Genomic DNA, 11,471 nt, shown 5'->3' with positions numbered 1-11,471 from the left:
CCGCCATGCTATCCGGAAGTTTTCATTCAGAAACTCTGGATTGTTTATTGTAATGGAACCTGTATTTGCCTTTGAATGTTAAGTTTTATACTTGAAGTTCTTTGGCAATGTTGAGAGGTTTTATTTTGGCTCTTTGCATTATTTAGCCTCTTCAGAGCCTTYRTRTSTTATCAGTCTGTTAAAGATAKYATTACCGATAGCASTACAATTTGCAGAATGCCTGTTTTGTTTAGTTTTCTTCTTGGAAAAAGTTATTAAAAACAAGTTTTTGTCTAAATTACATTTTCCACATAATGTAACCGGTAGTGTTTATGATAAAAATAAAAAAAATAATTATGTGATTGGTATCGGTGATCGGCCCTCATGGGTGATCGGTATCGGTACCGGCAGGAAAAAACCTTATTGGCACATCTCTAATATATATAACATTTGTACCTTGAAAGACTGGACATTTTCCTCATTCTTTTTTTTTTTTTGCAAAATAACTCATTCTCACTCATACTGGATGGACGACATCTGTAACAGTTCAATAGACTATTACACTATCTTTTGAAACTATTTTTTTTCTAACTCATCCAACGATCATACAAGAAGCAACCTTTAGATGCCAAGCGCAATATATTTGAAAACCAGAAAAGAACTCCGCATGCTTTCAAATAACATTTTATGATCGTCAAAGTAGACTATTTAACAAAACAAAATTGTATTCACAAACATTTTAAAACGAATCATTTCAAAAAATATGTAAATGACCTTTGGCATTGTTTGTAGGTTGTCACAGAGCCTCCCAACGGTCTCAAGCTGAACATGAGAGCAACATACTCCAAAATCTCACATGACAGCTTGTCGGCATGCGATCACCCCGTGTTCAAAAGCTTGGTGTACGTGTTGGCCTTCTTCCACGCTGTGGTTCAAGAGAGGCGAAAGTACGGAAAGATTGGCTGGAATGTGTCCTATGACTTCAGCGAGTCAGATTTCTTTGTAAGTGGTGCAAGACTAACTGTTTTTTTTTTGTTTTTCTTGACTGGCACACTAACATGCACATTTAACCTTTCAGTAGCTGAATCAGTATAACTGCTTAACAGGTGTGCATGGAGATCCTGAACACTTACCTGACTAAAGCATTCAACCAAGGAGACATCAATATCCCCTGGGGTAGTCTGAAATATCTTATTGGCGAGGTTAGGCAACACTGTTGGCGCTTTCGTGACATGTCCTTTTATTGTCTCAGTTTGCTGAAAGTATTATATGTACAATGTCTCATTAGGTGATGTACGGTGGGCGCGTCATAGATAGCTTTGACCGCAGGATTTTGACCGTCTACATGGACGAGTATCTTGGAGATTTCCTCTTCTACACCTTCCGGCAGTTCTACTTCTTCAAAAACAAAGATGTGGAATATAAAATCCCTCCAACTGGCCCAAAGACAACATATGTTGGTCAGCTCCTGCCTAAGCACTCTTACATAAGACAGAAAATATTTTTTTATTATATTCTTGCACTCACAGCTTTAACCTGGCATGTGTTGCAGACGAGATTGAGAACATGCCACTGGCAAACACACCGGAGGTGATGGGTCTTCATTCCAACGCAGAGATTGGATATTACACTTTGGCTGTTAAAGAGCTGTGGTCTCACCTGATAGACCTTCAGCCTCAGTCAGGTATAGTTTGGTGTTTCTCTACTGGTTTTCTTACTGTAACATTCTGTTGTAGTACGCTCCTCCAATGAAAACTGTCAAACTGTAAAAAAAACCGAGGAAGCAATGATTGTTGGTTTAGCCTTCACATACTTTTTCCCCTCATTCCTAAGGCGAATCCAGTGGAAGCATTACAAGGGAAGAGCAAATAAGTCAGGTGGCCCAGGACATCCAGAACAAACTTCCCGAGCTGTTTGACATGGATGTGATTCGTAAGAAGTTTGGCACAGGCATTTCCCCAACCACTGTGGTTCTGCTTCAGGAAATAGAGCGCTTCAACAAGCTGGTGGTTCGCATGCAGCTGTCCTTGGCTGAGTTGCAAAGGGTGAGGATGGGGCCATGCGTTTATCGTGTCTTCCCTTTAGTCCACCTCTAGATCATTTCCGATGGCCTTGTTTTCCCCCCAGGCCTTGGCCGGTGAGGTGGGAATGAGCAGTGAGTTGGATGAAGTGGCTCGGGCCCTTTTTAATGGCCACATTCCTGGCATCTGGAAGAAACTGGCACCCGAGACTCTAAAGTCCCTCGGGAACTGGATGATCCACTTCAAGAGGCGCTACGAACTGTATTACTATTGGGTAAAAATGGTCAAATAACCTGATAACTGATTTTTTTTTTTTTTTTGAACGCATTCATTGATAGCTAAAACCAAACTCTTTATATTTTGGGGTTTTACATATTTGTTTGGTGTGAATCTTGATGTGTGAATCTTGTGTCTGGCAGGTTCACGATGGAGAACCAAAAATTATGTGGCTATCAGGACTTCACATCCCGGAGTCTTATCTGACCGCTCTGGTTCAAGCTGCCTGCAGGAAAAACGGCTGGCCACTGGATCTTTCTACGTTGTACACAGAAGTGACAGAGTTCCGCAGTGAGGACGAAATCCTGGACAGGCCCAGAAAAGGTAATATGCCAAGACATTAATCTTTTGCAGCTTTTCTAGTGAGTAATTTTGAAGACTAACTGCATCTGTGGTTGGTCTCAGGCTGCTTTGTGTCTGGACTGTATCTGGAGGGAGCAGACTGGGACATAGAGAATAACTGCTTAATGAAGAGCAAACCAAAAGACTTGGTTGTTGAACTGCCCATTCTCAGAATCATCCCCATTGAGACGTGTCACCTTAGACTGCAGGTGTGGATAAAGCTCTCGACTCGCTTACGTACTTGTACGGTTTGGATATTTTTTTCTTAGCGTCTGTCGTTTCCTTGTGTTTTGGACCCCAGAATACAATGAGGACACCAGTGTACACAACGTCCATGCGAAGGAACGCGATGGGTGTGGGGTTGGTATTTGAGGCAGACCTGTCCACAACGCTACACCTCTCCCATTGGGTCCTGCAGGGAGTGTGTTTGTGTCTCAACACTGACTGAAGACCTCCCCCAGCCTTAACGAGATGAAAAACTTATTTGTGCATGTTTATCAAATTATCCAGTTACGGTTAGATTATTGTGGTATATCTGATTTCTACTTTTTATGACTATTTGAAAAGTTGCACTACTGCAAGCTATTTTTTTTTACACGTTTAGCTGACATACACCTTAGTTTTTTAGTTTTTAATTGTGTTCTTTATCTTTTTCCCGCTAGATGGCAGCACAGAACACTGTTTGCTCTGCCTGTTTTCTAAGTACTTCAGTTTAACGTTACCTGAGCAATACTGTCACCAGACAGTCGTTTATCCTACAAATGCAAATTAGTTTTCAAATAAACAAATGTTAGTGAACAGTCCAGATGCATCTTGTAATTTTATTGTTGTGCGTGTTTTAATAAAGCGCTTTGACTGTACAGAGTTGTTGTTTCAATAGCAGATCCTCAACTATGATGCTATGAGGAAAGGTTTCCTTTTTACTCAGGTATCTATAGCAGTTTTCTTTTTGTTTTTTTGTTTTGCAAAATGGGCAGGGCTGTGTGTGTTGTTTTACTGTCGTGTATAGATCTGGGACAGCTCCACTCAATTGAGGCTGCTGAGCTCAGCAGCAAAGCAGGTAAAGTTACCTCTGAAAAATCAAGACAGCCCCAGAGGATTTGGCCGTTAGTTCAGCAGTGAGGTCACACACACACGCACACACAAAGGGAAAACTGCAGTACTTTTGATCCATTATTTGTGCAACATAGGCCTTTAGCTTTTGGTGTGACAATGCCGCTTTTGTCAAGAATGTTCTACACAGACTTAATTCTGATTGGTAGATGCAAATGAAAGAAACTCTGACAACCATTACCATAAAAATATTACGTTTTCTTTGGTCTCCATCCTCAAAAGCCCCGACCCACACATGAGATCACAAGAATGCATCTCATTACCATTATTATGTAGTCTAATATGGTCCCGTCTGAATCGCGAAGGTTAAAGGTTAGACAGGCCCCTCCTCGGCCTTAACTAGTACGACACTCGTAAAGAGTGAAGATTAGCACATGTTTATGACCAAATACGGGAGGGGAAGGATTGTGTTCCCCTGTTGAAAAAGAGGATAGAAAAGGTTTCCTTGTAGTTAATGGAGCTTTATGTGACTGAGAAGATTTAGAGTAGATTCAGCGCAATGAATACAATAGGCAACGCTTCTCTTTCAGTTTAGAAAACAAAAGTGTGGAAAATGGAGGATGTAGAACTTCTCCTAAAGTGACCATGGATAAAGACAGATGGCAATCTGTGATACCTGCTTGGAATCACTGCCCGGTGTCCTTAAAATGAAGAGGGTGCCGCTAAAAATGGGAGAAAAAACGCTGTCAAACTAATGATCAACCCTGCGTTTCCACTGGTTATGATGAGTCCACTGGTGTCGAGTGTGGTAGTATTAGTGGGTGAGATATGAAAGAACGTTTTAATCAACTTTAGCTGAGCATTAAGCAGCAGGGGTATATTGCAGTCAGGCTGTATCTTCTGCAGCTGGTGCAGCTTAGAGGAACCACAGGCAGATAAATACCACAGGTCCAAGTTTTGGGTTACATTTCAGGTGTTTGGTTTGGAGTGGACCACTGTCTTACGGGTAATGGCTGCTTTTACAGAAAACAAACCCCAAATGACTCAAAGAGATGCACACTTCTTTTCAAAACTATTTACACTCTTTTAGCTTTTTTTGAATTTCGTTTTTTGCTTGAATGGGTTGTATTAGAAATGTATTTTAAAGGCAACACAAAGTTGTACATATTTGTGAAGTGAACTGAAAATACACATTTATTATCAATATTATTTTTTGGGATTTGGTTTTTTTTTTTTTTTTTTTAACAAGTACACTTTTCAAACTTGTTGGATTTCCGTTCTTATCCAGTTCCCTCCACTGTGATATTCCTAAATAAATTAAAATACAACTCATTATCTTTAGAGGGCATCTTAAGTTTTAAACTCGTGATAAATCTAGGTGCTCGGTGAACCTCAGAGTTTAGTGAACAAACTTCACCCTTTAGAGGAAGATATGCGCCAAACAGGTCAGCAATAACATTTGAAAGAACTTATTGTTTTGTTAATTTAGAAAAGGAAAGGATTTAAGATAATTTAACAAGACCTTGGAATAATTGAAAATTATATTTATCACTTTCTAATATGATACCGTAAAGGCGATAGTACAGACGCTTTTATGCGCGCGCGTGTGTGTGTGTGCGCGTGTGTGCGTGTGGTGTCAAAGAGTTGATGATTCTGGAGCCACCCAGAGAGGCAGCAGTACCCATAATTCATTCTGTGCGTTAAAGTGGCGTCGCCGTGAGCGCGCATTGTCCTCCGTGCGGGGCAGGGTGGGTGAGAAAGACCCAGCAGGCTGAGCTTTTAAAACACCGCAGGAGACTATAAAGCTGCTCCATGCCCGCTGCAGGATCGGACCTCAGACAGGCGGAGGAGAAGGGAGGACAACAGTGTTCAAGGTGCAGCCGCGGATATCTGAGCTCTGCTCAAGACGCAAGCGCCGCCAGACTTCGACCCAGTCGTCTTGACTCGGGGGAGTTAAATCCGACTGCTTTACGGATGAATTAGTGTCGGACAGTTTTCTACTCATTTCCACTCAGTGATTATGCTGCCTGTCTTCCGTTGCCGCCCTGCTTCAGTTTGACACATCTGAGCTGGACCCGCCGGCCGGTCGGACTGATCTCTAACTGGACCAAGAGTTGGACTCGTTATCGAAAACTGTCCCGGTCCGTAGTTTAAATCCACACGCACACACACACAAAAAAAATGGGATCCCACCAGCTAGACGCGCTGTTCAGGAAAAGTTTGCTGTGGACGGTGCTGATCCTCTGGATGTCCATGTTCGCTAACGGGACCTGGAAGACTGGACTTTACAAGGGATATTCAGCCGGGTCGCAGAAAGCAGCCGCTCACACCTCAATCTACCAGAAAAAGTAAGAAGCGCACCGTCTTATAGTCACTATACCAGTGTTTAGCATTTTAAAATTACTTGTTTACAGACATCAAATAATTGGCATCTAATTTTGAACCTTATTGTGCGTGATTCCTTCACTGCGTGACTTGGTAGATTTACTCTCAAAACCATCCATGTACCGGTTCGTTGTGCTCCTGACAGTTGGTTTCCTTGTTCCTCAGCTGTCTCATCCTCACTGTGGCCCCATGTGTCAAACCGCTTTCTCTGTCCCTGACATGAATCGGGAGATGCAAGCCCCATCATCTGCTTTCTTTTGCTGTCAGAATTTATTTCAAGGTTCAGCTTTGTCCTCAAAATAGAAGCTTTTGTGAGGTCAGGTTCTCCAGAATGAGGGGTTATTGATTTTAATAAGGTAATGATATCATAAAATGATTGCTCGCCTCAAAGGGGTTTCGCTGACAGAGGTGTTTCTGCAACACCTCTGTGCTCAAAGGGCAGATTAGGTCTGTGTCAGAGTTCAGTACAAAGATGAGGGGAAATGCATTTTCTACAAATAAGCATTCATAGGACCTTTTCGCATTTTTGTCATATTTTGCAACCACAAACGTAAATATATTGTGTTGGGTTTTTGATGGGACATAAAGTACCACATGCTTATAGTTTCAAATTCAAAAATACTTAATTGCTACCAAAGGGGAATTAAATGTCGTAACTCGTATCAGTTGAAATTTCTTCAGAGTTATTGTGGACAGTGATGACGGTTGTCAGGAAGGATCTCCTCAGCAGATGACGGCAGAAAACATGATATTCTCAACAGACTTATAGACGGTCTGCAGCATCTTGCTGCAAACCTTGAAGGATCTTGGCTTCCTCCAGTCTGCTCTGCCTCTTCTTATAGACGGCTTCACCGTTGCGTCTCCAGTCCAGTCTGTTGTCCAGGTGAACACCGAGGCTTTTACATTCCTCACCCACTTTCACTTCTTCTCCCACGATGGAAATGGGGTTTGATCGAACCCTGTTTCTTCTTTGATCTGACCCCTGGCATCACATCTTCTCGGGCGATGCGGGTCGAGCGGTGCTGTGTGGGATATTGCTTTCTAACATAACGCAGCTTCCATTCTTTGGTCTCCACGAAGCTTCGTCCAACCACCTCGCCTCTTACGCTCCCCTTTTGCCGCTCGCATCCGGACGTTTGTTGACGTGTTTACCAAACACGAGCCGCTGGGACACCACAGCATCTGGGCTTGTTTTGGGGGGATGTCAGCGCTTGTGTACAGGAAAAAAAAAGCTGCTGCTGTTCTGAATCAGCCGCTGACCTTAGAAAGGTCAGAGAGTCTCAAGCGAAATGAAAGGAGCAGGACGTCTCTCGGTTTGGTCTGGTGTTGCTGCGTACGCACCAGTTAATGCTGTGGATGGGCTGGTTGACACAGTCGATGGTGTCAACCGGCCCATCCGGAGGCAAAAACGATTTCTCAATGTTTGTCCACGGCAGCCAGGGGATAAACGGATCTTGGGTAATTTTACGACATGTCTTTTTCAGTGATTATTACTTCAGAGCATCACTACTATGCTACTAGGGTAGATAATTTATTTCTGCAGTTTTCGACACGGTTGGAGATCTTATCATGTGCTCTGTGAGCATCTAATTACTCGCCTTGCTTATTCATTGAAATGAAGGTTACTGCAGGTTTCAACAAGACAGCCTTTGATTTTGTCTTTTCAAATAACCTTAAATACATCTACTGCTCCACTGACAGCTGACTACATTCCTGGCAGACTACTTATTGGATAAAGCCACATGTGTCAAAGTCGGGGCCAGGGGGCCAAATTTGGCCCACTATAATGTTTTATGTGGTGAAGATAACATCTGTGTGCCGAAATACTACTCTATCAATCAAGTCAAATCAGTTTTTATTTGTATAGAACCAAATTAAGTCGGTGTGAAAATACTTTCAGTATTGTTTTACTTTCTGAATGCAGGGAGAGCCATTTATTGAAATACCAACCGTTTGTTAATGGGTGGTTTTATCAATACATTCTGCATCAACCGGCCTTTTATGGGCACTCATGATCTTGATATGGCTCAAAATGAAAATAAGTGTGATGCCCCTGGATTGAACAGACTCTCAGAACCATTAAAGGGTGATATTTGTTAGCATCTTCAAGTGTTTTATCGTTCAAAGAAATAATCCCAGCCTAAAGATGTCTATCTTTAGGCTTTCCATAGAGGAAAAATAAAGTGATAATTAGAGGTTGATGGATGTACGAATGCTCTACTCATTGTCAAACTGAGGAGTTTGTGCATGCAATAAGTACATGACATGTTTGAAATTGTTAATATTGCTTGGGTTTTACTTTTGCGTGGTATTCATGCAATGTGAACTTTTTCAAACGTCAACACGGGACATCCACAAACTAAAACGTATTTTATCTGGATTTTTATGGGACGGAGCAACACAATGCAAAACTTAATTGTGAAGCTGAAAGAAAACAATACCTGGCTTTCAAAACATTTTCTTGAACTAGAACTTCAAAAGCGGACTCTTTGGTCACGACATGTGGATCACGATGTAGACTTCCGACCTAGGAGAGTTGGACTTATAAGATGAGAAGCTCCGTCATCGAGTGTTGTATTGGAGTGGAGCTGCTGCTCTACATTAAGCCGGCTGAGCTGGTTCATTCATCAGATCAGGATGCCTCCCTTTAGAGGTTCGCTGGAAACATCTCACCGATGGGAGACCCCCAGGACAGACCGAGGGAGTCTCCATCCCCTCTGGCCTGGAAACACTGTGGGATTTCCCTGAAAGAGCAACCGAGTGTTTCTAAATGGAGCGATGTCTGGGTTTCCCTCAGGGATCTATCGCCATCATTTCATCTCTGATCACCACATCCAAGTTAAAAACCCAGTAAAGAACAGCTCTCCATGGTTTGTGTCAGTCGAGCCCTTCTTTTTTTTTTTTTACACTCATTCTTAAAACACTAGAAAACGCGCAAGCAGACGGAGGGAAAGCTCAGGTGTCCAAATCAGAAAACTCAAAACAGACAAAGACAAATGACTCGTCTTTGCCTTTGCTGAAAGAGTCACTTAGCTCTGACTTTGAGGACCTGTGTGTGCTGTTTTGATGATGCTGCACACTGACCACAGTATCCTGAACTAACTTAATATTTGTTAACTCCTCCGAAAATAAAGACTGAACGTAACTAATGTCGGGTCTATTTTTTTCAGAGCGCCAGGAATGTGGAGCTCATTAATTTCACCTTGACTAGCACTCTTTATTTGTCTTTTTGTCATTTTATGTTGCACCACATTTATCTTAAGCCTCCCCCGCTGTCCCATGGGAGCAGCGCTGCTTTGTAATTGTCTTTTTTTCCATTTCTTTGCTCCCGTCGGACTTTGAGACCTTTCGGACAAAACGACCTCTCCTTTCCTTTGGCCGTTTGCTGCGTCAGTCTTTTCTCGTCCTTTCTCCCCTGAGTGTTTTCCCACTGACAGAGATCTAGAAAAATTCTCTCCTCACTGCATTAGCGTTAGTCCCTCTTCTGTCTTCTCCTGCTGTTGAGAATAGATGTCTGGATGGAAATGTTTTTCTACCAGAGAATCATCTGCGTTTCGATTTCGGTTCACATCGCAGTTGTTCCTCCCAGGTCCCCCCCTTGCACAGTTAGGAGTAAGTGTAAAGCGTGCAGCATGTCTGGGTGAAATGAGGGTACGCTCTTTAGCTCCAATGTGCCTTATAAGCTTTTTCTTTGTTTTGCATCCTGTCTGCATTTGCATACATTAGAAATAAGAGTTCATTTCCCTTTTGTTTTGTCTTCTCCGTCACTTGGCGTCTGTGGCGCTGAGGAGCAGATGGGACAAAGCTGTGATTTCTTTCTTAACTCTTGGCTGTGGCTACATGCGACGGAGACGGCGGATGATTTATTTAGCTAGGGCCTGTAGCATTCAGAGTGTGCCATGTGTGCTTTGAGACCTGATACTCACTGAGGGTCCACTTGGTGTTTTGCCAGTGAAACAGCATGGTACTGGTGGGTTTCACACTTCATAACACACGGGTGCCTCCACTAAGGGGAAGGTGTTGACTATGAACCATTTAAGAATGAAGGATTTAGTGCAGCGAGCACCTGTGCTCCTTGTTGTAGGAGTTTTCAGCATCTTGTCAGGAGAAGAGAAGATGAGTAGGGATTGTGTCAATTGCAGTGACCGCAGGTAAGGATATGGTTTTTGTAAAGGAATTATGAAAACGTTGTACTTTGTGAGCAGTGCAATATTAATTCAACTTCTCTCAGCTATAAGAGCTGAGATAATAGCCATTGTCGTCTTCACACATGTGAGGTCGGGAACGGCCTGCAGTTTGCTTATTGCTGTGGAGCTGGAATTGAAGACTCTATCAAACAACCTGCTTTACCAAACCCACTGTCCTCTGGACAAAGCGGGCAGCACTGTGAGGACAGTGTTCTTTGATTTATCCAGTGAATTTAAGGGTGGTGCAGGGGTAAAGCACACGTCACAGGTTCGAGTCCCGACCTGGTGACATTGGCCACATATCTTCCCTCTCTGTCATTACCTACGTTCCTGTCTGACCACTCTCAAATAAAAGCCACTAGAGCCAGTAAAACCTTAAAAAAAGTGCATTTTTGAGCACAATTTAGCCCAATTTGCTTTGTCTGAAACTCTAGAAGACTCAGGTGGAGGCCTTTGGTAATCACCTGGATATGTGACTACTGACCAGTTTGTGAGTCTAATCAGATGGTCAGCAACACAGGAGCACCACTGGGGACTGTACTCTAATCACTCCTTTTCACGCTGTACACTTCAGATTTTCAGCACAAGTCGGACTCCGGTCATCTACAGAAACACTCGGATGACTCTGCGGTTGTTTGATGGATCAGAGATAAACAAGAAGTTGAGTATAGCGAAACAATCATCTTATAGGGACTATAACAGGACCCCTCCCGCTCAGCTCCTCCAGACTAGCGTCAGCCTCAAATACTAAGCAATTAACTCTGCTGAGATTATTGCATAAACTACTTCTCAGTGTAATGCTCCTGCGAACACTGTAAACAACTTAATGGAGAGACGTTGTTGTGATGATGCACTAAATTCAAGAGCAGGAGTTCTTTAAAGAGACATAGACCCAATTTCAAGGAGTTAAATTGAGAAGTCGAATTTCTATAAGTTATGCTTGATATATACAATATTTTTTTTATCACAGCTGAAGGTAACATAGTTACTTGATTGTGCTATAACCTATCACTGTGTGCTAGGTTATAGCACACAGTTGATCAAAGTTGAACGTGATCAACTTTGATCACGTTCAAAGTTGATCACTTTGAACGTGATCAACATACAGTGAAATTTATAACAAACAAAACACTTCTGTTTGGCATAGAGGGACTTAACTGTGGCACTAGGGATTTTTTTATTCAAAATATGTATTACTTAATAGGATAATAAATGTAAAAAAATAAAA

The 11,471-nt window shown here is 42.4% G+C and overlaps 2 protein-coding genes across 4 annotated transcripts in view; both read left to right on the top strand.

Annotated features, from left to right (window-relative positions):
* Positions 1-3,478, top strand: part of dnah10 (dynein axonemal heavy chain 10) — a 33,865-nt gene extending 30,387 nt beyond the window's left edge. Inside the window, exons 70-78 of the mRNA XM_008418650.2 lie at positions 772-981; positions 1,086-1,181; positions 1,268-1,439; positions 1,532-1,663; positions 1,813-2,024; positions 2,107-2,274; positions 2,420-2,600; positions 2,682-2,827; positions 2,920-3,478. Coding sequence (XP_008416872.1) covers positions 772-981; positions 1,086-1,181; positions 1,268-1,439; positions 1,532-1,663; positions 1,813-2,024; positions 2,107-2,274; positions 2,420-2,600; positions 2,682-2,827; positions 2,920-3,066 — 1,464 coding nt within the window. The 3' untranslated portion in view covers positions 3,067-3,478. The remainder of the gene's footprint in view (positions 1-771; positions 982-1,085; positions 1,182-1,267; positions 1,440-1,531; positions 1,664-1,812; positions 2,025-2,106; positions 2,275-2,419; positions 2,601-2,681; positions 2,828-2,919) is intronic.
* A 1,864-nt stretch (positions 3,479-5,342) lies between these two features.
* Positions 5,343-11,471, top strand: part of emid1 (EMI domain containing 1) — a 63,569-nt gene continuing 57,440 nt past the window's right edge. Inside the window, exon 1 of one of the 3 annotated variants that reach the window (XM_008418647.2) lies at positions 5,343-6,019. In XM_008418647.2, the coding sequence (XP_008416869.1) occupies positions 5,853-6,019 (167 nt within the window). In that variant the 5' untranslated portion in view covers positions 5,343-5,852. The remainder of the gene's footprint in view (positions 6,020-11,471) is intronic. The other 2 variants (XM_008418646.2, XM_008418648.2) reach the window with 2 other exon arrangements.

Source organism: Poecilia reticulata, linkage group LG9 (assembly GCF_000633615.1).
Source record: "Poecilia reticulata strain Guanapo linkage group LG9, Guppy_female_1.0+MT, whole genome shotgun sequence".
Lineage (NCBI taxonomy): Eukaryota > Metazoa > Chordata > Actinopteri > Cyprinodontiformes > Poeciliidae > Poecilia > Poecilia reticulata.
The sequence above is the reverse complement of the archived record's forward strand: the minus strand, read 5'-3'. Positions and strand labels throughout refer to the sequence as shown.